Source organism: Mesoplodon mirus (genome assembly GCF_964341445.2).
Source record: "Mesoplodon mirus genome assembly, chromosome: 4".
NCBI lineage: Eukaryota > Metazoa > Chordata > Mammalia > Artiodactyla > Ziphiidae > Mesoplodon > Mesoplodon mirus.
Window position 1 is genome coordinate 74,804,993 of NC_138979.1, and position 26,344 is coordinate 74,831,336.

The 26,344-nt window shown below is 37.5% G+C and overlaps 1 protein-coding gene across 3 annotated transcripts in view; it reads right to left on the minus strand.

The window, feature by feature from the left end:
- Positions 1–26,344, minus strand: part of LRRC28 (leucine rich repeat containing 28) — a 197,313-nt gene that overhangs the window by 141,199 nt on the left and 29,770 nt on the right. For all 3 annotated transcript variants that reach the window (XM_082617893.1, XM_082617892.1, XM_082617894.1), the window contains exons 4-5: positions 23,378–23,415; positions 22,347–22,484 (exon numbers count right to left, since the gene is read on the minus strand). In XM_082617893.1, the coding sequence (XP_082474019.1) occupies positions 22,347–22,484; positions 23,378–23,415 (176 nt within the window). The remainder of the gene's footprint in view (positions 1–22,346; positions 22,485–23,377; positions 23,416–26,344) is intronic.

Here is a 26,344-nt window from a genome sequence, read left to right on the forward strand (position 1 = left end):
GCACAGGGAGATCAATTGGGTGCTTTGTGACCACCTAGAGGGGTGGGATAGGGAGGGTGGGAGGGAGGGAGACGCAAGTTGAAGACATATGGGAACATATGTATATGTATAACTGATTCACTTTGTTATAACGCAGAAACTAACACAGCATTGTAAAGCAATTATACTCCAATAAAGGTGTAAAAATAAAAGAAGTATAGAATAAGTAAAATTATTACTAATTGTTGATTTATGGATCTGATTTGGTCTACTATATTAAGAACCTGAAAAGACAAAAATATTAAAACTTTCATTTTTCCTGTATTTAAAATTAACAGTATTCTGTTGTCTGTATTTCATATATCACTCCCTAAAAAAAATAAGTATTTGGTTCTTAACTTGCTAAATAATTTAGGAATTTGTTATGTGTAGAATACATATTCAATTATGCCATTGGATCATTTCACTTTAAGTGAAAAAGTCATGGAAATTTATCCCTGAAGACCCCACTTGTGGGTATAAAGACTGGAAGACAACACTCCATATACACAAGACAGTATGAGTGATTCTTCCTTCACTGGTTATGCACTGATACAGAAAAACTGTCTCACATTTTCAAATGTGTAGTATTCAGCCTCCTGATGATCTCAAGTAATAGAAGAATTGCACCGCAAAAATCATAATTTGGGTTTGAGATATATACAACAACATGCATAACTGTGTATAATTTAAAAAATAATTTCCAATGTATATTTACTCTTGTTTAAGTTAAACATATTTTTCAAAGCATCAAAGAGGGCAGAGTAGAAGGATGTGCACTTACCTCCTCTTGCGAGAGCACTGAATTCACAACTAACTGTGGAACAACCATTGACAGGAAGATGCTGGAACCCACCAAAAATGATACTCCACATCCAAAGACAAAGGAGAAGCCACAGTGAGATGGCAGAAGGGGCTCAATCACTATAAAATCAAATCCCATACCCGCCAGGTGGGCAAACCACAAACTGGAGAACAATTACACCACAGAAATTCTTCCATTGGAGTGAAGGTTCTGAGCCCCACATCAGGCTTCCCAGCCTGGGGGTCCAGCAATGGGACTAGGAATCCCCAGGAAATCTGACTTTGAAGGCCAGTGGGATTTGACTGCAGGACTTTCACAGGACTGGGGGAAATAGAGACTCCACTCTTAGAGGGCACACACTAAGTCTTGTGCGCAACAGGACCCAGGGGAAAAGAGCAGTGACCCATAGGAGACTGAACCAAACCTACCTGATAGTGTTGGAGGCTTTCTTGCAGAGGCGGGGGCAGCTGTGGCTCACTGCAGGGACAAGGGCACTGGCAGCAGCAGAACTGGGAAGTACCCATTGGTGTAAGCCCTCCCAGAGGCCGTGATTAGCCCCACCTACAGTTTGTAGGCTCCAGTGCTGGGCTCCCTCAGGCCAAACAACTACGAATGAGGGAACACAGCCATACCCATCAGCAGACAAGCAGATTAAAGTTTTACTGAGAAAGGCTCTGCCTACCAGAGCATGATGCAGTTCTACCCACCACCAGTACCTCCCATCAGGAAGCTTACACAAGCCTCTTAGATAGCCTCATCCACCACAGGGCAGACAGCAGAAGCAAGAAGAACTACAATCCTGCAGCCTGCAGAATGAAAACCACAATCACAGAAAGTTAGACAAAATGAAAAGGAAGAGGATTATGTCACAGATGAAGGCATAAGATAAAACCCCAGAAAAACAACTAAACGAACTGGAGATAGGCAACTTTCCAAAAAAAGAATTGATAATAATGATAGTGAGGATGATCGAAGATCTTGGAAAAAGAATGGAGGCAAAGATTGAGAAGATGCAAGAAATGTTAAACAAAGACCTACAAGAAATAAAGAACAAACAAGTAGAGATGAACAATACAATAAATGAAATGAAAAATATACTAGAAGAAATCAATAGCAGAATAACTGAGGCAGAAGAATGGATAACTGACCTGTAAGACAGAATGGTGGAAATCACTGTCACAGAACAGAATAAAGAAAAAAGAATGAAAACAAATGAAGACAGCCTAAGAGACCTCTGGGACAACAATGAACACACCAAAATTCGCATTACAGGGGTCCCAAAAGGAGAAGAGAGAGAGAAAGGATCCGAGAAAATATTTGAAGAGATAATAGCTGAAAACTTCCCTAACATGGGAAAGGAAACAGTCAACCAAGCCCAGGAAGTGCAGAGAGTCCCAGGCAGGATAAACCCAAGGAGAAAAACAGAGACACATAGTAATCAAATTGACAAAAATTAAAGACAAAGAAAAAATATTAAAAGCAACAAGGGAAAAATGACAAATAACATACAAGGGAACTCCCATAAGGTTATCACCAGATTTCTCAGCAGAAACTCTGCAAGCCAAAAGGGAGTGGCATGATATATTTAAAGTGATGAAAGGGAAGAAGCTACAACTAAGAATACTCTACCCAGCAAGGCTCTCATTCAGATTTGACAGAGAAATCAAAAGCTTTACAGACAAGCAAAAGCTAAGAGAATTCAGGACCACCAGACGAGCCTGGCAACAAATGCTAAAGGAACTCCTCTAGGCGGGGAAGAGACTGGCAACTTAACAAAAAAACAAACAAACAAAACCTTGTACATACATAGACTGTTATATCAAAACTGCATGGGGGGCTTCCTTGGTGGCGCAGTGGTTGAGAGTCTGCCTGCCGACGCAGGGGATACAGGTTCGTGCCCCGGTCCGGGAGGATCCCACATGCTGCAGAGCAGCTAGGCCTGTGAGCCATGGCTGCTGAGCCTGCGCGTCCAGAGCCTGTGCTCCGCAACGGGAGAGGCCACAACAGTGAGAGGCTCGCGAACCACAAAAAAAAAAAAAAAAAAAAAAAAAAAAACAAAACTGCATGCGAACAGCAAACCCAAAAACTACAATAGATACACACATGCAAAAGAAAAAGCAACCCAAACACAACACTAAAGAGGATCATCAAACAAGAGAAGAGAACAAAATAGGAAGGGAGAAAAAAGACCTATAAAAACAAATCCAAAACAATTAAGAAAATGGCAAAAAGAATACACATATCGATAATTACCTTCAATGTAAATGGATTAAATGCACCACCCAAAAGACACAGACTGGCTTAGTGGATACAAAAACAATACCCATGTATATGCTGTCTACAAGAGGAACATATACAGACTGAAAACATACAGACTGAAAGTGAGGGCATGGAAGAAGGTATCCCACACAAATGGAAATCGAAAGAAAGCTGGAATAGCAGTACTCATATCAAACAAAATAGACATTAAAATAAAGACTCTAATAAGAGACAAAGAAGGACACTACATAATGATCAAGGGATCAACTCAAGAAAAAGATATAACAATTGTAGATATATACGCAACCAACATAGGAGCATCTCAATATATAAGGCAAATACTAACAACCATAAAGGGAGAAATCGACAGTAACACAATAATAGTGGGGGACTTTAACACCCCACTTTCATCAGCAGAAGATCATCTAGACAGAAAATGAATAAGGAAACACAGCCCTACAATAACACACTAGAACAGATGGACTTAATTTATATTTAGAGCATTCCATCCAAAATCAGCAGAATACAGATTCTTCTCAAGTGCTCACGGAACATTTTCTAGGACTGACTACATGCTGTGCCACAAGGAGAGCTTCAGTAAATTTAAGAAAACTGAAATCATATCAAACATCTTTTCTGATCACAATGCTATGAGATTAGAAATAAACTACAAGAAAAAAGCTATTAAAAACACAAATGGGCTTCCCTGGTGGCGCAGTGGTTAAGAATCTGCCTGCCAATGCAGGGGACACAGGTTCGAGACCTGGTCTGGGAAGATCTGACATGCCGCGGAGCAACTAAGCCCATGCATCACAACTACTGAGCCTGTGCTCTAGAGCCCGTGAACCACAAACTGAGCCCACATGCCACAACTACTGAAGCCCGTGCACCTAGAGCCCGTGCTCCACAACAACAGAAGCCACCGCAATGAGAAGCCCACGCACCACAACAAAGAGTAGCACCCTCTTGCCGCAGCTAGAGAAAAGGCTGCATGCAGCAATGAAGAACCAACACAGCCAAAAATAAATAAATTTATTTTAAAAAACCCACGAACACGTGGATGCTAAACAATATAGTACTAAACAACCAATGGATCACTGAAGAAATCAAAGAAGAAATCAAAAAATACCTAGAGACAAATGAAAATGAAAGCACAATGATCCAAAACCTATGCAATGTAGCAAAAGCAGTTCTAAGAGGGAGGTTTACAGCAATACAATCTTACCTCAGGAAACAAGAGAAACCTCAAATAAACAACCTAACCTTACACCTAAAACAACTGGAGAAAGAAGAACAAACAAAACCTAAAGTTAATAGAAGGAAAGAAATCATAAAGACCAGAGCAGAAATAAATGAAATAGAGACAAAGAAAACAACAGCAAAGGTCAATGAAACTAAAAGCTGGTTCTTTGAAAAGATAAACAAAATTCATAAACCTTTAGCCAGACTCATCAAGAAAAAAAGGGTGAGGGCTCAAATCAAAATTAGAAATGAAAAAGGAGAAGTTACAACTGACACCACAGAAATACAAAGAATTATAAGAGACTAATACAAGCAACTGTATGCCAATAAACTGGACAACCTGGAAGAAATGGACAAATTCCTAGAAAGGTACAATCTCCCAAAACTGAACCAGGAAGAAATAGAAAATATGAACAGATCAATCACAAGCACTGAAACTGACACTGTGATTAAAAAACTCCCAGTAAACAAAATTCCAGGACCTGATGGCTTCATAGGTGAATTCTATCAAACATCTAGAGAAGAGCCAACACCTATCCTTTTGAAACTCTTCCAAAAAGGTGCAGAGGAAGGAAAACTCCTAAACTCATTCTATGAGACCACCATCACCCTGATACCAAAACCAGAGAAAGATATTACAAAAAAAGAAAATTACAGGCCAATATCACTGACAAACATAGACGCAAAAATCCGCAACAAAATACTAGCAAACCAAATCCAGCAATACATTAAAACGATCATACACCATGATCAAGTGGGATTTATCCCAGGGATGCAGGATTTTTCAATATCCGCAAATCAATCAGTGTGATACACAACATCAACAAATTGAAGAATAAAACCATATGATCATCTCAATAGATGAAGAAAAAGCTTTTGACAAAATTCAGCATCCATTTATGATAAACACTCTCCAGGAAGTGGGCATAGAGGGAACACACCTCAACCTAATAAAGGCCAAAACTACAGCTAACGTCATACTCATTGGGGAAAAGCTGGAAGCATTTCCTCTAAGATCAGGAACAAGACAAGGATGTCCACTCTCACAACTTTTATTCAACATAGTTTTGGGAGTCCTAGCTATGGCAATCATAGAAGAATAAGAAATAAAAAGAATCCAAACTGGAAAAGAAGATGCTAAACTGTCACTGTTTGCAGATGACATGATACTATATATAGAAGATCCCAAAGACGCTACCAGAAAACTAGAGCTCATCAATGAATTTGGTAAAGTTGCAGTTTACAAAATTAATACACAGAAATCTGTTGTATTTCTATACACTAACAACGAAAGATCAGAAAGAGAAATTCAAGAAACAATCCCATTTACCATCACATCAAAATGAATAAAATACCTAGGAATAGCCTACCTAAGGAGACAAAAGACCTGTACTCTGAAAACTGTAAGACACTGATGAAAGAAATCAAGGAAGACACAGACAGATGGAAAGCTATACCATTTTGTGGATTAAAAGAATCAATACTGTCAAAATGACTATACTACCCAAGGCAATCTACAGATTCAACACAGTCCCTATCAAATTACCAATGGCATCTTTCACAGAAGTAGAACAAAAAATCTTAAAATTTGTATGGATATACAAAAGACCCCAAACAGCCAAAGAAGTCTTGAGAAAGAAAAAATGCAGCTGGAGGAATCAGGCTCCCTGACGTCAGACTATACTATAAAGCTACAGTCATCAAAACAGTATGGTACTGGCACAAAAACAGAAATATAGATCAATGGAACAGGATAGAAAGCCCAGAAATAAACCCACACACCTCTGGTCAATTAATCTACAACAAAGGAAGCAAGACTACACAGTGGTGTAAAGACAGTCTCTTCAACAAATGGTGCTGGGAAAACTGGACAGCTACATGTAAAACAAATGAAATTAGATCATTCTTTAACACCATACACAAAAATAAGCTCTCAAAGTGGATTAAAGACTTAAATGTGGACTGCCCTGGTGGCGCAGTGGTTAAGAATCCTCCTGCCAACGCAGGGGACATGGGTTCAAGCCCTGGTCTGGGAAAATCCCATGTGCCGCAGAGCAACTAAGCCCATGTGCCACAACTACTGAGCCTGCACTCTAGAGCCCATGTGCCACAACTACTGAAGCCCATGTGCCTAGAGCCTGTGCTCCACAACAAGAGAAGCCACCACAATTAGAAGCCCACACACTGCAACGTAGAGTAGCCCCTGCTCACCACAACTAGAGAAAGCCCACACACAACAATGAAGATCCCATGCAGCCAAATGAATTAATTAAATTAAATAAATAAATAAAATTAATAATAAAAAATGCTTTTAAGTAAAAAAAAAATTTTTTTAAAGATTTAAATGTGAGATGACACTATACAACTTGTAAAGGAAAACATAGGTAGAACACTCTCTGACATAAATCACAGCAACGGGCTTCCCTGGTAGCACAGTGGTTAAGAATCCACCTGCCAATGCAGCGGACACAGGTTTGAGTCCTGGTCCAGGAATATCCCACATGCCGCGGAGCAACTAAGCCTGTGCACCACAACTACTGAGTCTGTGCTCTAGAGCCCACTTACCACAACTACTGAGCCCACACGCCACAACTACTGAAGCCCGTGCACCTGGAGCCCATGCTCCACAACAAGAGAAGCCATCACAATGGGAAGTCCACGCACCACAACAAAGAGTAGCCCCCACTCGCCACAACTAGAGAAAGCCCGTGTGCAGCAACAAAGACCTAATGCAGCCAAAAAAAAAAAAAAAAATCCCAGCAATATCTTTTTCGATCCATCTCCCAGAATAATGGAAATAAAAACAAAAATAAACAAATGGGACCTAATTAAACTTAAAAGCTTCTGCACAGCAAAGGAAACCATAAACAAAATGAAAAGACAACCCACAGATTGGGAGAAAATATTTGCAAATGATGTGACCAAGAAGGGATTAGTCTCCAAAGTTTACAAACAGCTCATAAGGCTTGATATCATAAAAACAAACAACCCAATCAAAAAATGGGCAGAAGACCTAAATAGACAATTCTCCAAAGAAGACATACAGATGGCCAAGAGGCATATGGAAAGATGTTCAACATCGCTAATTATTAGAGAAATGCAAATCAAAACTACAATGAGATATCACCTCACACCAGTCAAAATGGCTATCACCAAAAAATCCACAAATAATAAATGCTGGAGAGGGCATGGAGAGAAGGGAACCCTCCTAAACTGTTGGTGGGAATGTAAATTGGTACAGTCACTATGGAGAACAGAATGAAGGTTCCTTAAAAAACTAAAAATAGAGCTACCATATGACACTGCAATCCTATTTCTTGGCATATGTCTGGAGAAAAACATGATCCGAAAGGAAGCATGCACCCCAGTGTTCACTGCAGCACTCTTTACAATAGCCAAGACATGAAAGCAACCTAAATGTCCATCGACAGAGGAATGTACGAAGAAGATGTGGTACATATATACAGTGGAATATTAGCCATTAAAAAGAATGAAATAATGCCATTTGCAGCAACATGGATGTACCTAGAGTGTCACACTGAGTGAAATAAGTCAGAGAAAGAGAAATATTCTATGATATCACTTATATACAGAATCTAAAAAGAAATGATACAAATGAACTTATTTACAAAACAGAAACAGACTCACAAACTTAGAAAACAAACTTATTGTTATCCGGAGGGGAGGAAGGATGGGGGAAGGGATAGTTAGGGAGTTTGGGGTCGACATGTACACACTGCTATATTTAAAATGGATAACCAACAGGACCTACTGTATAGCACAGGGAACTCTGCTCAATGTTATGCGGCAGCCTGGATGGGAGGGGAGTCTGGGGGAGAGTGGATACATGTATCTGTATGGCTGAGTCCCTTTACTGTGTACCTGAAACTACCGCAACACTGTCAATCAGCTATACTCCAATATAAAATAAAACGTTAAAAAAAAGCATTTTTTAATGCATTTATAAGAATATTTCTTTGGTTACTCGACTGAAGATTTAATAATTAAAATTTTAACCTTATTTTACTTGTAAGAAACTTGTACTTTCCTTCATAAAAATGTACATTTATATTTTAAAAAGAGGTAAAAATGGAAGAAGGAAAGAGAAATTCTGAGATCTATTACTCTAAACATCTATGTACATTTCAGCTATTTCTTCCAGCAAACTTCTGTGTTAGGACCTAAATGTATGTGTAAATAATATGACTCCTACAAAACCTGCTGTTATTCCTAAAAAAATAAATAATAAGACACTAATATTGGTACTATAAATTCATACTAAAGTGATGAATACCAAACTTTTTAAATTAAAAAGAAAAAAGTCATCAAAACAGACCTGCCAGACTTTGATTCTCTTTCAGAGTAAGTCAGGAGCAGGGAAGTCAGCAGATCCAGCTAAGAAGTAGAAGTGACATACAACCAACTAATGGCATTTGTTATAAGCATATAAGGACATTCATTTTTTGAACACTTTGTCACTTCCATAGCCACAGTTTTTATTTCAAGTTCTCTCACCACCTTATAAATACCCAGTGGAAACTACAACAAATTGCTCAAAAACATCAACATATCTGCTTAATATGTTGATTTTTTATAAAGAAATTGAAAAAAACCCAAAGAACTGTGATGCCAATTGTGTGGGGGCGGGGGCAGGGTGAATTTGGTAACAAACTAAATTTTGTTTAATTACTTCTCATTACATCAATCCTTAGCAGATCATAATGCTTTTTCTGCACTAAAACAATCATTAACTTTAAAATTACTTGCAGAACAGACAATCTGATTTAAATTAAAACCTTTAACAAGATAAAAACAGATGAAGTAACCAATAAGCATGTTCAAATAACACATGAAGAAACAAAACAAAATATTTTACACGTTGAAGACATTATTTTTTAAGAAATACATATTTCGGCACATCACCTATATTCTGCCAGTTAATTTTTCTCCACAATTGTATTAACATGAAACTGTAATTTTCTGATTATGTCACAAAACAACAGTATACTGAAATCAAGGTAGAAAAATCAATTAAAACCATATAACAACCATGAAAATATAACCTTTGTTTATGTATCTATTTAATACTTGCCTTTCCCAAAGATTGCTTAATAAATGCAATATATCAAATCACTATTAATATAAGAAAAACATGCTGAATACTTGAAAGCTATGAATGAACTGTGTAAAAATGAACTACAAACCCAAGTTTTGCCATGTCAAAAGGTATGATAGAAATTACTCCTTGCCACCTCCAAAGTACTGCAAGTTGATCTGAATAAAAAAATAAAATCTCTGAATTCCCATTAATAGGTTGTGCCTAAGAAAATACATAAGTTCTGAAGAAAGTTTATTCCAAAAGATTAAGAATACTTCTACAGGGCCTCTCCCTGGCAGTCCAGTGGTTAAGACTTCACCTTCTAATACAGGGGGTGTGGGTTCGACCCCTGGTCGGGGAGCTAAAATCCCACATGCCTCGCGGCCAAAAAACCAAAACAGAAGCAATATTGTAACAAACTCAATAAAGACTTTAATAATGGTCCACATAAAAAAAAATCAAAAAAAGAACACTTCTACAATTATCAGGGTTGTTTTTTCTTTTAATATTCCTAATTCTTGGTCTTCAAAATAAACAAATGATTATTACCCAACATGGGCTTCTATTCCGGCAACCACACACTTTTAGCAAATTATTTCAATGAAGGATTGAAATAATCCTTGAAGGATTTTAATTGGGGAAGTAGTTTACCAAATCTGTATTTTAGAAGGATGATCCTGGAAGCAGTGTGTATGATAGACTATGAGGCAGATACATTTCAAAGACAAAATAATGGAAAATATCCAAGTCATTGCTCTTGCACACCATGTAAACATCAGCTCAGTCCCTCACATCATGCCTGACTTCTCTTTAAACTCTCTTCACTGACCTCAGTACTGTCTTCAAGGTTCCCATACAGCACCAAGCTTGTAATAGACCATGGAGTAGAAAATTGTGTACAGAAAGGGAAGAGAAGCAGCACTGCGTGTTAAGTGAATTTGGCAGTATTCCCCTTAAATGATTTCAAATTAGATCACTGCTGTGATGATATTAGCTGCTTTGAAATCTTTTCACAAAGGAATGGGCCACAGAAAGGAATTCAACATGCCTTAGCCAATTGTATGATGGGAGAGGCTTTCCAAGTCTGAGGGACCAACTATTCTCCTTTTGCTTTTTTTTAAAAGTATCATCAGAATGAACTTTTGTGTTTCTGACATTTGGGAAGTTTTCCACCACTTCCCTTCACACCTTTCCTAAAAAGGAGTATTTTCTGTATCTATTTGCACTGAGAAGGATGCATCGTCCAGAAAACAATTTTTTTTCTTTTAGAAGAATTTTAATGGTCATTTTGATTCTAAGACTTTTGCCCAATTTTCAAAACTTGTAAAAGTTTTTAAATACAATTTAAAAGTTTTAACTCTATTTGTAAACAGATTTTACAATATGTAATAGTATTGACAGAATTTTTTTCTGATAAATCTGTTTTATCTAATCTAGTACACCAAAATAATTTTATGTAAAAGTCTGAATTAAAAATCTATATAATATTATAAAGTTACTAATATATGTTTAACTATATAGTATAAAGTTAACTTTATGAATAAAGTACTATATGTGCTACAAAGAGACTAATAAAGTAGATGGAAGTCTATAAGAGACACTGAAAGAACAGGTTATGAATATGAGTTTAGGACTCTGGTAGACAATTTATTCATTTATTCAGTGATCACCTAGCAAACTGAGGGTAGGCAGATTGCTAGATTTTTATCCCTCTACCCATTAGTTGCCAAAGTGGATATCTGAACCACTTGGCACACTACCAAGGTAATGACCAACTACTAACACACTCAATACTTCTTTCTCTCTCTTCTCCACCTAGTCTCTTCTTTGGAAGTTCACAGTTTAAACTATTTGACAATAAAATATTATAAGCTCCTTGGGCTTCCCTGGTGGCGCAGTGGTTGAGAGTCCGCCTGCCGATGCAGGGGACACGGGTTCGTGCCCCGGTCCAGGAGGATCCCACATGCCGCAGAGTGGCTGGGCCTGTGAGCCATGGCCGCTGAGCCTGCGCGTCCGGAGCCTGTGCTCCATAACGGGAGAGGCTGCAGCGGTGAGGGGCCCACGTACCGCAAAAAATAATAATAATAAATAAATAAAAAAAATATTATAAGCTCCTTTGAAACCTGGCTCTGGATTTTGTACCCCTTCACTGTCCCCAGTTCCTCTAGTACATAGCATGGTATTTTGAACCAACAAATACTTTTCTGTTGAGTAGGTGAAACAGTAAGTGCCCCAGGTCATGTAGATAACCCTGTAAAATAGAGAAAATCTATTTACATATATTGATGACTATACGCATATAGCCTGGTAACACCAGATGGGACTCTGCCAGAGATTAATTATTTACATTTTTTTAGTGAGAAAAGTGCTAGCTAGCTATTTTGCCAGTACTGATGTGGAATCAGTGAAAAGCTGTCTCACTAGCAGGGTAAGTCACCCTGAATTACTATGGTATCCACCCAAGGAGGGTAATACAGGGGTAAACAACCTTGATTATTTGGCGGCAGTGGCACAGTAAGATCCTTTGTGCTTTGAGGATTCAAAAAGAAAGCTGCTCTCTTCTCCCTTTCAGTTGATCACTAAAGAAGAAACAGAACACAGGCACAGTGAAACCAGGGCTGACCCAGTGTTCCCAGGGCCACCCATCATTCCTAGAAGCTGAAACCCACAGAATGCAAATGTGGAGCACCTCTGACTAGGCCTGTACCTACAGGAGCGGGGTCAGCACCTCTGAAGAGTCACAGCAGCCTGCAATACTATCTGTCAGACTATGCCAATGAATTTTCAGCAGGTGGGCAGCAAGCAACAGGGGAAGCTCTAGAGTGATTGGGCTTCCTAGGAAGCCTGTCCTCTGTAGGAAGAAGGCTGACCCCAACCTCCACATCAGACCAGTGAGCATAAAGATTTCAGAATATGGGCTTCCCTGGTGGCGCAGTGGTTGAGAGTCCGCCTGCCGATGCAGGGGACACAGGTTTGTGCTCCAGTCCGGGAAGATCCCACATGCCGCGGAGCGGCTGGGCCCGTGAGCCATGGCCGCTGAGCCTGCGCGTCCGGAGCCTGTGCTCCGCAACGGGAGAGGCCACAACAGTGAGAGGCCCGCATACCGCTAAAAAAAAAAGGAAGATTTCAGAATAATTTGGTGGCAACAGGACAGAGCTAAGAAGAGATACTAAATTTCATTTTAATAAAGCAACAGAGGCTCAAATGGAAGAAAAATAAATTTTAAGAAAAAATGATAAACTTGACCATACTTGAAGCCTGAGTTTTAGAACGATTCATGCTTGTTATATGTAGTATGTATATCTGTTTTTGCATGCTTTTATCCATTTAAGTACAACATAGACTGCTTTTCTTTTTTTATATATATATATATTTATTTATTTTTGGCTGCATTTGGTCTTCGCTGCTGCACGCGGGCCTTCTTTAGTTGCGTTGAGCGGGGGCTACTCTTCGTTGCAGTGCAAGGGCTTCTCATTGTGGTGGCTTCTCTTGTTGTGGAGCACGGGCTCTAGGCAAGCAGGCTTCAATAGTTACGGCACGTGGACTCAGTAGTTGTGGCACGTGGGCTCTAGAGCACAGGCTCAGTTGTTGTGGCGTATGGGCTTAGTTGCTCCGTGGCATGTGGGATCTTCCCAGACCTGGCTTGAACCTATGTCCCCTGCATTGACAGGCAGATTCTTAACCACTGTGCCACCAGGGAAGCCCCTAGACTGCTTTAATGTTTTCAATTTGGGCTAAAAAATCCTTCCCTTTTTGGTATGCAGAACAATTTTTCAAAGATAAAACCATTAAAAAAAAAAAAAGGCTGATTTATATCGCAGATGTAAGCAACATCTTTTCTGACTCCTAGTTACATTTTGTTGTTTGTCTGTCACCATAATCTTCTCTCATGGGAATTCACAGAGTTTATAGTGAATCACAGCATCAGGATTCTCTTTACTATCAAGGGGCAGCTGGATTTTCTGATTCTTCTAATATCCATTGGCCTTTGTGGCCAATGGTGAATCACAAAGTATTTGGCAAGTTGCTCTGCACTGATGGAAATCTTTCTCCAGTAACCCTTTATTTGTAAGTGCACTGTACTCTTCATAATAGATAATGTAATTTTACTTAAGTTAGAAAAAGTCTTTGGAAGAAAATGAGTTTAAATTTATTCTGTAACAAATAATGTTATAGTTTTGATACTGGAAGTAGGAGAAGGCAACATATAAATGTTTAAATGGCATACAAGTTATATATATATAAGAATGCAGGTAAGCAATCAGATGAGAAATCAAAGAACATCTAATAGGACTTCCACTTCCAGATATGACAGGGACACTGACACCAGACTTGCCTCCCACCAAAATATAGCAATCAAACTAGTCAAAAATATATGAGGCAACTGCTTTCAAGCAACAAACAGGAAACAAAGGACTCTGATCATTGAAATAAGGTAAACACCCCTTGTGTCCCAAGCTGGACAAGGCTTTCTTGCTCACAACACAGGGAAGTGGAACCCAAGTAGAACCTTGCAGTCTCACAGTGCTAAAGAGACAGAGATCACAGTTTGGGAGGCTGAAGCAGCTGGAAAATGCAAGACAAGGTACCAAAGAGGAAAAAGCTGTGAGACGGTGAAGAGGGGCTTAATAAATAACATATGCGAGATCACAAAAGAAGTTACTGGAGTAGAAGACAGATACACAGATATCATCCAACCTCTAGATGAGGGAAAAAAAAGATTAAAAAAGAACAAAGCCTCAGTGACCTGTGAAACATTATCAAATGATCTAATGTGTGTAACTGGAGTTCTTGAAAGAAAAAAAAATGTGGGGCAGAAAAATATATAAAGAAATAACAACAGGTAACAGGAAACTTCCCAATTTGGGAATCAAGAAAAGCCCTTGCAGGATAAATATAAAAAATCCTACATCATGGTACATCATAGACAAACTGCTAACACCAAAGATAAAGAGAAACATTGTTGTTGTTTTTTTTGCTGTACGTGGGCCTCTCACTGTTGTGGCCTCTCCCGTTGCGGAGCACAGGCTCCGGACGCGCAGGCCCAGCGGCCACGGCTCACGGGCCCAGCCGCTCCGTGGCATGCGGGATCCTCCCGGACCGGGGCACGAACCCGCGCCCCCTGCATCGGCTGGCGGACTCCCAACCACTGTGCCACCAGGGAAGCCCGAGAAACATTTTAACATAGCCATAGAAGAAGACATATATGGGGTAACAATGATACAAATTACAACTGACTTCTCATCAGAAACAATGGGATCAGAAGACAATGGAAAGCTGTCTTTTAAAGTGCTAAAAAAAACTGTGAACCCAGACTCCTATATCCTGAGAAAACATGCTTCAAAGTCAAAGGTGAAATAGACATTTTTGCATTAAGAGAAAGTGACATAGTTCAGTAGAACTATGACAGTAGAACTGCACTACAAGAAATATTAAAGAAAGTATCAATACTTTAGGCTGAAAAGAAATGATACCAAATAAAAAAGAGATCTACAAGAAAGAATGAAGAGTACAGGAAGTGGTAAATATATGGGTAAATACAAAGAATATCTTTTTTAAAAATTATCGTGGGCTTCCCTGGTGGTGCAGTGGTTGAGAGTCCGCCTGCCCATGCAGGGGACACGGGTTCGTGCCCTGGTCCGGGAGGATCCCACATGCCGCGGAGTGGCTAGGTCTGTGAGCCATGGCCACTGAGCCTGCATGTCTGGAGCCTGTGCTCCACAACAGGAGAGGCCACAGCAGTGAGAGGCCCGTGTACCGCAAAAAAAAAAAAAAATTATTGTGATTTCCTTTAAAGATAACTGACCGTTGCAAAATAAATATTATATTGTAGGGTTCATAACATATATAGATATAAAATACATGATACAATAACACAAAGGAAGGAGGGTAAATGGAAGTATACTATTGGAAGGTTCTTTTTTTAAATATTTATTTATTTATTCATTTAGTTTTGGCTGCTTCAGGTCTTAGTTGCGGCACATGGGTTCCTCACTGCAGCATGAAGACTTCTAGTTGTGGCATGATGGCTCCAGAGCAAGTGGGCTCTGTAGTTGTGGCACGTGGGCTCCAGAGTGCGTGGGCTCTGTAATTGCAGCATGTGGGCTCTCTAGTTGTGGCACGCAGGCTCAGTAGCCCTACAGCATGTGGGATCTTAGCTCCCTGACCAGGGATCAAACCCGCATCCCCGGCACTGGAAAGTGGATTCTTAACCATTGGATGACCAGGGAATTCCCTGGAAGGTTCTTAAAATTTATATTAAGTGGTACAGTATCCTAAGTAAGCTGTAATAAGTTAAGGGTGCATATTGTAAACTGTAAAGAAAAACCAGTAGAGGAAATAAAATGGAACACTAAAACATACTCAAGTAATCCAAAAGAAGACAGAAAGTAGGTAGAGAAAGAAAGGTAGAGAGGAACAAAAACCAAATTGTGGTAGCCTGTGAGGGAGGAGAACTTAATGCCAATAAGAAAATAAAAAGTCAAAAGAGTTGTCACTCACACCCTAACCATGAAAAGAAGTTGGATAAGCTACATAATATAGTTTTAAAAATTTTTCAGAGACTGAGGACACCCAGAAACCAAAATCAACTCCAAAAAGTGATAAGCCCATTTTAACACAGAAGAGATTTCCAGTTGCTATCACCCTTGACTGTAATGGGAGGACAAGGAATCTGCCACAGACAAGCGCTAAAAAGAAACCAGTCTAACCTTGAAGGGCTATGTGTGGACTGGCATACCAGCACAGAATCCAGAGCAGCCCCAGACACAGAGAGAGGCTGTATGAACTACCTGGCCCCCCTTCACACAAACTCTTTTCCACTAGTTTTCACCAAAAATGGGGGCAAGAGAAGAGAGCTGAGATCATCTCCCCAAAGTCCTCTAGGCTTTGAGCTAAGGAAGACTTGAGGAATGGAAGATAACAGGAAAGCCAAGAGAAACTTTGCAGAGCCAAGACCCACCTTCAGAGTACAGGGCAGCCATACACAGGCCAACGATGGGGCAGCAGGGCTAAAAGAGCTCTCAAGGCACAGAAAGCAAGGGGCAGAACTAGAGAGCAAAGAGAATTCTTCAGCAACCTAAATCTGGCCACTGGGCTGTAAAGCAGGGAGATACTGCCTACAATTCAAAAGAAGATTTGGAATAGTCCACGAATACATTAGAAGGTGCTCAACACCATTAGTCAAGAGGGAAAGACGCATTCAATTAAATAAAAATTAAAACAATGTAATGTAACTTCACATCCATTACTACAGCTAAAATAAACAAAGCCAAAAACAGACAACACCAAATACTAGCAAACATGCAGAGTAACTAGAACTCTCATATATTTCTGTGAGAAGTGTAAAATGGTATAACTATTTTAAAAACTGCTGGGCAATTTCTTATAAAGTTAAGCATACACCTATACTATGAGTCACATTTCTACTAATAGGTATTTACCCAAGAGAAATAAAAACATACACCCATAAAAAGTCTTATACAAGAATGTTTATATTAGTTTTATTGATAATAGCCCAAAGCTAGAAAAAACTGACATGTCCATTAAGAGGAAAGTAAATTATAAATTATATGTTTATACAATGGAATTCTACTCTGCAATAAAACAGGATGAACTACTGACACATGCAACAGCATGGATGCATCTTGAAACTATTATTTTGAGGGAAAGAAGTCAAACAGAAAACATACTATATGTTCCCATTTATATTATTTTCAACAACAGGCAAAATTAATCTATGGTAAGAGAAATCAGAATAGGGTTTGCCTATAGCAAACAGATTGACTGGAAGTGGCGTAAGAGAACATTCTGGGTTAATGGAAATGTTCTGTATCTCAAATAAGATGTTGGTTACATGGGTATGTACATTTATCAAAACTCAGAATTGTACACTTGAGCATTTCACTGTATGTAAATTTTACCCCAATTAAAAAAAAAACCTTAAGAGAGGACAAAAATATGAAGAACAAAAGTTAAAAGAAAAATAATACAAGAGAGGAGAAAGCCATGATAATTGTTAAAGTTAGGTATTGGGTATATGGGGGCTTACTATTCTATTCTGTCTACTTTTGACTGTGCTTAAAATTTACCACAATAAAAAGTTTTTTTAAAAGGCAACTGAATAATAGTGTATTGTGTATTTGAAGTTTGCTAAAAGAGTAGTAAGTGTTCTCACCACACACTCACACAAAAGGTAACTTTGGGGGGTGATAAATATGTTAATTAGTTCAATTTTAGTAATCATTTCACAATATATACATATGTCAAAACATCACACTGTATACTTTAAATATGTACAATTTTTACTTGTGAAAAATAAACAAAAATTAAAAATAAATTTTTAAATATCGCAGTAAAAAAAAGCCAAAATATTCATTTAACCTTTTCCATATGGTATTTAAAAAATAAACCCACAACACTCATTGCCAAATAATATACAAAGTTATTGAAAAAAAGGGAGGAGGGACTGGATCTGCTCAGAAAAATAGTGCTTCAGGTTCCAAATTTCTTACACTACAGACTATGATTTCAATAACATTAGCCAGAAGATTTTTTTGGGGGGGAGGTAATTTGGAACCAAGTTAAACCCAAACTATTAAATTAGTCTTATCTTTCAGGTTGGGGTCCATGGACCAAGTCTGGAAGATTTTGAAAGCAGATGTACCAAGCACCTCTCTTCATCCATGGTTCATGATGTCTGTGAGAGCTTGTCAGAGCTCCACACATATCACCTAGGTGGACCATTTCAGTGTTTTCTGGCCATTGCTCCACTACCAGTATCCATACCACTGTGGCTGAGGACTTTTCTGAAACTGCAGAAGACTGCTGCTCTGTCCATGTGTGTACATGTGCAGCATGCCAGAAGTAACAGAGAATTAACACCCGCCCTCCCACCCAATCAGCTCTCAACCATAATTTTTGGAAGTTGATGTTGAAGTACTGTAGCTCTTTCAGCACTTTAGTGTGATGATTCTGAGGGATATGTTTCACACAGAATTAAGCTCTAGTTGCCCACTGTGGTGGCTGATGTAGGAGTTCAGAGTATGCCACCCCAAAATATGCCATCCTGGTGTACTGATTATTTTAAGTTAAAGGCACTGAAAAACAGCAAATGCAAGAAGGGCACTCTAAGCTTCCTTCTTCTTCCTGAAAGCAGGAGATAAAATTCCCATGCAAAAGGTGTAACCCCCATACCAGGAGGAAGGAAGACATTCTTATGACCAGAGACAGGGAGGTGAGGCCAAACGACAAACAAACCTTGTTAAACCAAACCTTATCTTCCTAGTCACTTTTCTACAAATAACTGCCCTTGCTCAAATTCCTTTGTCTTGTCACATTTTCACAATTTACTACTCATTGTCCAACCTAGTATATATGTGTTTGGTTCTAACTACACTTCTTTGGGTCTTCATTTTTCTTATGAAGGCTCCTGTGTACATGTAAAAATTACTAAATAAAATCTGTATACTTTCTCCTGTTAATCTGTCTTATGTCAGTTTCTCAGGCCCTGCTACGGGGCCAGAGAGGGCAGTACACTTTCCCTATACTGACTTAACAACATACTCTTTATAGCCTGTCTTCACATTTCTATACCCATCATCACCCCACGCCAATGTTCTCTGTACCTCCTCCAAAGTTACTTGAGTTCAGGTTAAAAAAAAAAATACACACACACACACACACACACACACACATATATAAAATAGAAAGGGTACAAAGCATACTACAAAAAGGAAAAAACAGATGACAGAATGAACCACTTCAGACATACTACTGATCATGCTGTTGCTAACCCTGGACTTCCTACTATTAATAAGAGCTTTTGCAATTTCAAAGCATAACAGTTAAGTAAATAGGAGAGTTCAATATACAATTAATCCTATACCCCAGACAGGCTGTTTTAAGCCTTTGGGGCAGCTATGTTACATGGAGCTCTTTTGTTGACAATTCACAGAAGCCAACTAGAGTTAGCTTAAGCACAAAGTCTATGGACCTTAAGAACAGAATCAGTGATTGGGAAATTAAAGAAAACTTAGGAAGTCTCTGCCTCCATCTTCTTTCTAGTTATCTACTTCATCTTTCTCTCCTTGTTTCCCAGTCCACATGGCTACTACCAGACCTCACAAGATTACACAGTATTGTATAGAAGCCCAGAGAGAAAGAGAGCCTGATTTTCTTTCTCAGCCTCCGCTGTTCTCTCTTGTTCTCTTTCCTTCTCCCACACCATCTCTTTCAAAATGCCCAGGGAGAGAAATAGTCCTGCTTGGGTCAGGTACCTACACGAGGACCAATCAACTGTGGAGAGAAAGCAATGTCACAAGGCAGAAAAATGGCAGTACTCTGCAATCCAACAGAATGGGGGAAAGGGACATTCCCAAAGAATGGGTATTGGCAAACAACCCAAGGGAATCAACTATATGAGTCACGGATCTGTTTGAGAAACTGATAAAAACATTGGACCTTCTTCACAGCAATATGTACACACTCACAAACACCAAGCTGTCCATACAATTTGAGGGCATTCATGAAGCCCCTGTAATCCATTCTTAGATCCTAATTTTAAAACTCTCTATTATCCATTTAGATATTTTAAATGCTTAAAATTTTTCAAATACTGCTCTTAAATTTTCAAATTTTAAATACTGAATGTGAAATTACATTCAATGGTTTTTCAACCACAAAAAAATACACATAATGAAATATTAAGTCTTTCACAGGAACATAACAGGTAAGAAGTCTTTACTAATAACATGGACCTGGTAGAAGAGGCTAGCAATCAGACATCAACTGGAGTCTACTGTCATCAAATGGACACTATATGGCAGTCCCTCACATTTTTTACTGTACTTAAAATAACTTTTCCATAGTATGTCCCCAAAGACGGTCAAACACTTGGGGGATGTATACCTAGCCCCTCTCCCATTCAAATCATAACACTTGAAATTACCTCATAAAGAGATACATAAAGTGATGCAAAAAATTAGTAAGATCTAGTGCATTGCTACTTATGAGGGCCTAGAAAAAAAAGTCTATACATAGTTTAATCAAAAGTTTCTACTCAAAATATACAGCTATTACTGTATGCAATTTTACTCAAAACAAGCAAAACCAAACACAAACAACAGTAATAAGCTAGGGAAATAAAATCAGAAGTAAATGCCTCAAATCTATTATGAAACAGGTGAGATATAAATTTAAAATCATATTAAAGTAGTCAGGAAACCTATACCCTCCACTGGTTACTAGGAAGCAGTCAATGACATTAGTAGCATATCCTTAACCTCTGAGAGTATATAATGGAAGCAAATGGCCACATTTTACCACAAAATGTTCTTACATTACAGGAAAAGACAGAAAAATAGAAAACAAAGAACAATGTTTTAACAGAGAGTTGTGTTACTCAGACGTTCTTTAAATGTACAGAAAAAGGGGCTTATGAATACAGTACTATACCTATGCATTTTGATTCTACAACATATCTTGTATAAACTTCATATATGAAAATACTACAAAAATCTAAAATATTCAGTATTATATCCATGCGTTTTGACTCTATAATGTATCTTGTGTAAGTTTCATATATGAAAATATCCTGAAAATCTAAAGTATTATCTTTGCTGATATATTTTCTAGCCAATCTCTGAAAGAGAATCTAATTTCCTGAGTATGTGAATACATAAACTTGATGAAAGCTAGAATGATGAACCACCACTGAGTCTGATTACATACAATAAAATTTAAAGATCATATTCCCACACCATACTGAAAAATTTTGTATTAAGTAGAGTTGGAAAAAGGAAGACTCTCATTATATGAGGTTAAAAAATATTTTTTAAGCAGAGTCAACTGCTATACTAATTATCATTTTTGTATACAATATTGAACGTATATATGAAAGTCAGCACATAAAGTCTAAAAATTAATCAGCTACTATGTTTCATTTAGAAATTTCTGTACTTGAAAAACTTTGGAGAAAGTATTTTTTAAATTATAAATTCATTCATGGATTTAACATGAATAGTTTTTAACAGTTTCACATGTCCTTGAAGTTCTATGACAGGTAGTAATTTGTAATTTTGGTTGAGTCACACATTTCATTCGGATACACTAAAAGACTAGCTGGTATTCCTGAGTTACTAGGAGGAAATAATCCCAGCCAATGTGAGTGACATCTGTATTTTTTTTGCTCATTTTTGAATGCAGAGTAACTCTTATGTAATACCTGAAGCATAAGTTTTTTTTTTTAAATCATACTTCACTTTTTAAAAACATATGCGAAATGACACAGGACAGAGGAATCTGCAAATGTGTGGGTTCACAAAGGAAGGTCTCTGAATACCCCTTGTAAGAAAGTCAAAGGGTTTAATGGTAGCTCAAGAGAATGCAGGATTTTGGTACTATCAATAGGTACATCATAATCTAATAGGATGATCAGAAGGCAGAACTGACAATTCTAGGACTCAAACTTAAATTCTGCTACTAAATTCTAGTATGATTTCACATTAAATCCAAGTTAATGTACATCATTTACCTCACTAGAGAATGAGAGAAAACACTGTATGTATCTGCTTTTTGGACACTAAAATGCAACGTTCATATAAATTCTCCTATGTGAAATTCAGAACTGAAGTAGCTTTTGGTACAAATATTTCACGAGGACAGTGATTTGAAGGAGCATTGATTCCAATGCACAACTGTAGTAATTGTAGCTGAAAAACATAAATGCCACCTTCTCATACTTGCATCAAGAAAAAGACTCTGAGTCATATTTCATCCACATTCCTTAGTGTCATCTTCAAACAAGTAGACAATCAAATACTTACAAATATATCTAAAGCCCACTGCCTAAACACAAAGTAAGAAATATTAATAAAAATAGACTTGTAATATACAAGAAGCTCGTGTGCTACAGACTATGATTACCTGGAGGTAGGAATTGCAGTTGGTTATTAGCTAATCGAAGATGACGTAAAGCTCTCAGACGACCAATTTCTGGGCAAACAATTTCTAAGGCATTGTCACTAAGATCCAAACACTGTAGTTTTACAAGGGACCCAATGGCTTCGAAGAGAAAAGAAGGGTAAAAGCATGATTAATTTGACCCAAGTGTTTTAACACCAAACTTTAATGCAAGTACTCCAAGTTTAAATATTTTAATGCTTAATATCCCTGTCTCCAGGGTTGACATAATAGTAAAAACATATATCAAACTAAAATTTTTAAAAATTTTTATTACAGTATAGTATCAAACTAAATTTTATGAAGTGATAACACTTCTACCTTGATATAAAGTAAGTTTAAAAAGAGCACGAGGGCCTCCCTGGTGGCGCAGTGGTTGAGAGTCTGCCTGCCGATGCAGGGGATACGGGTTCGTGCCCCGGTCTGGGAGGATCCCATATGCCGCGGAGCGGCTGGGCCCGTGAGCCATGGCCGCTGGGCCTGCGCGTCCGGAGCCTGTGCTCCGCAACGGGAGAGGCCACGGCAGTGAGAGGCCCGCATACCGCAAAAAGAAAAAAAAAAAAAAAAAAAAAAGAGCACGAATAAAAATGTTAAAACAATGTAAAAATTACTTGAATAAATAATTCATGAAATGATATATAAAGTCTTTTTTATCTAACCAAAATGCTTAACTGGATTTATTAAACTTAAAAGTTATCATTTTATTATTTACCCAATGACAGTTTATCTGATAATAAATTTTTACCTAACCATTATAACCATTTTAGACTTCTTAAATTTAATTTAATCGTAACAGTTAACTGGATTACTAATTAGAGGGGAAAAAGCTTTGAAACTAATAAAGATGCTCTATAATTAAAATTCCCTAATTTTCCAACCAAAATTGGTTTAAAGAGACAATCTGTTCTACTATTATAAACTACAATAACACTATACTATCTGTTCTACTATTTAAACTATAGCACCTCCTAACTAAAAACTTGAAGTGCACTTACCTTCCGGAACCACAACTATGTTATTTGAGTGAAGATACCTAGAGGAAAAGAAGGGAAAAAACAGCTGTTATCATTCAGTACTTCTGCTAGATAATCACTCTGTAAAATGCTCACTTAGAGATTTATCAAATATAAAGGGACCAGATTTTCTTTCATACCCTACTCTAAATGTGTAACACAAAATATATGGTCATCATGGATAATTAATAATACTTTGAGAATAATATTGTATGCTAGAATTGCAAATATTAAAACTATTTGCTAATTTAGTTGCTATTTTAAAATTAAAACATACACAATAAAGTATTTTTTTCAACCTCATAAAACAAATTACTAGTTTCTCTAGTTCATTTTAAATTATTCAGGTTTTCAAAAAAACATCTATCGTGTAAAGAAAAGTCAACACCTATTGTGTAAAGGAAAATGCAACTTTTAGTTTTTAAAGGATAACTTCACAAAATAATCAGATATTTCAAGCCAGTATGGAGAACCAAAAATGAAGCGATTAAATACTCATCATTTATGATATCTGTAGAAATATTCAACTGTCAAGATACAGAATATATTTCACAGCAAGAGGAATTTTGTAAATAAGAAATCAAATTCTTTTCTTAGGAAAAAAAAAGTCTACCCGCTGACAAGTCCAGGCAAGTCTAAGTAAATAACATTCCCCACTGAAGTATCTTTAGCACTCTCTGGTGGAGACTTCATGCAATGGTCGGCAGCCAACTATTCAGAGCAAAACAACAGTGACCAATGAAAATCACATAATAATAATTTTAAAAATAAATTTAGATCATTGATTTTGAGACCAGAGAACTAGATTTTGATAAACTATTTTCAAACCTGTTGTCTTATTTATTATACCTCATAATCACTCTTCATATAATATATTTTAAATAGAATTTAAAATTTTGCTTCTATATATTTTAGCCTAATATCAAATGTTAAAATTTCAATGACACAGAATAAGAAAGATACAAAATTAATAAATTTAAGAAGATTTTTATATGCTGGATTAAATCAATTTTGTGTAGGTATTAACTTGCTGGGCCTAACACAATTTAAACAATTACACCATTCTATGATTCATTTTATTCCTTGCTTTGTGTATACAGAATGATTCCATATTTTACTTTTTTTAGAATGTTTCCATATCTTAAAATCAATATTCTTTAAACATTACTTTTAGGAAGAAATATCTAACTACTTTAACAGATTACTCTAAAAATTCTTTATGCCGAAAGACTATATATATATAAGTGTACACACACATTTGCATGTATTACACAAAAGGCAGAGTGCCTAGACACCAAAATAGATAACTGATTTTTCAGTAATCCACAAAATTTTTGCCTCAACTCCGATTCTACCTACAAAAAAGGACCTTAAAACGTCCAAGTCAAAATATGAACTAAAGTACCATTATCATTAAAATCAAAAAGTTTATTTTAGCATATTAAATTTATCTACATTATAATGAAAAGCAGTAAATGGTAGTTTAGAATGTTCTCAATCCTGACTACACATTAGAATCACCAGTGGTCTAGATGTCCAAGGCCATCTCAACTCAAGTTGCTCTGATGTGCAGCTGATGAAGAATCATCACTAGTAAAGTGGATCAGAGTAGGTTCTGGAGCCAGACTGCCTGTACCTTAATATCTATGTGACTGGGGAAAATTACTGACCTTTTTACTTTCTTAATCTACAGAAGTAGAGGATAACAGCACCAACAACATAGGGATGCTGTGAGGATTAAATGAATTAATAAATGTAAAGCCCTTAGAACAGAGTTCCATGAATGCCACTGTTATAATTATTACTGTTATCACAAGTCATTTGTAATCAAAGGCTTATTAGCAATTTTAAGTCACTTCTCTCTACTTAATTTTTGTAATTTCAAAGTAGTTAAAATGTTGGTGTTTTGACATAACTGGCTTTCATCATGTTATTCTTCTACTCAAATAATGCAGGAACTCTCATTCACTGCTGCTGGGAATGCATGACTGTACAGCCACTTTGGAAAATGGTTTGGCAGTTTTTTAATAAAATTAAATATAGATATTTACTTAATAGTAATATGGCAATGTCAGCTTCTTAGTCTTGACAAATGTTCAATGAAATTTAAGATGTTAACAACAGGAGAATCCTGGGCATACTGGAACTCTGTACTTTTTATCTTTACAGCTTTTCTGTAAATAAAAACTGCTCCAAAATAAAAAAAAAAAATTTTATTAAAGGAACAAGACTTATGCTTCCAGCCATGATGAAATAATAAGGACCAGATTTACCTAATTGCTATAAGCAACAAGAAAACCAGATGAAATATATGAAACAATTATTTTCAAATACTGACAAGAGGCAACTAGTACTATGCTCCCTGAGAGAGAAGAAACAAGTGAGGTGAGCCACACAATGTCCACAGATTTATGCCTGGAGGCAAATTGTGCACTGTGGTACAAAAATGGGATCCCAAACAAAGAATGGAAGTCTCACTGAGTTATGAAGAAACATATCAGAGTTCAGGGAACCTGAGGCAGCTGGAAGTTGTGGGTACAGTTCTGGAGGAGAGGGCACTACTGAAAAAAAAACTTCAAGGGATCCTTTGACTCTTAGCTGAATTCTAAAATGCACTCCAGTCAACAAGTAACTGAAAACCTATCAGCTGAACAGTCCACAGAGCTCATACAGGGCTAGAAAGCATTCAAGCTCTGAGAAGCAAGTGTACCAAATCCTTGTTGATCACTTGGTGCATTTAAACGAGATTCTAGAAAGGTCCTGTGTGGGTAATAGGGCTAAACTATCCCTTTAGTAGAAGTTACTCTAGACCTGTCCTAACAAGCATAAAGACAGGCCATGAAAGGATCAAATTAAATTGCAAATAACCGCAAGCCAGAACAAACCACAAAAAGGAAGACAACAAAGTGTAGACACAATAAAGTATTCATAAGGCCCAGCATCTAATCA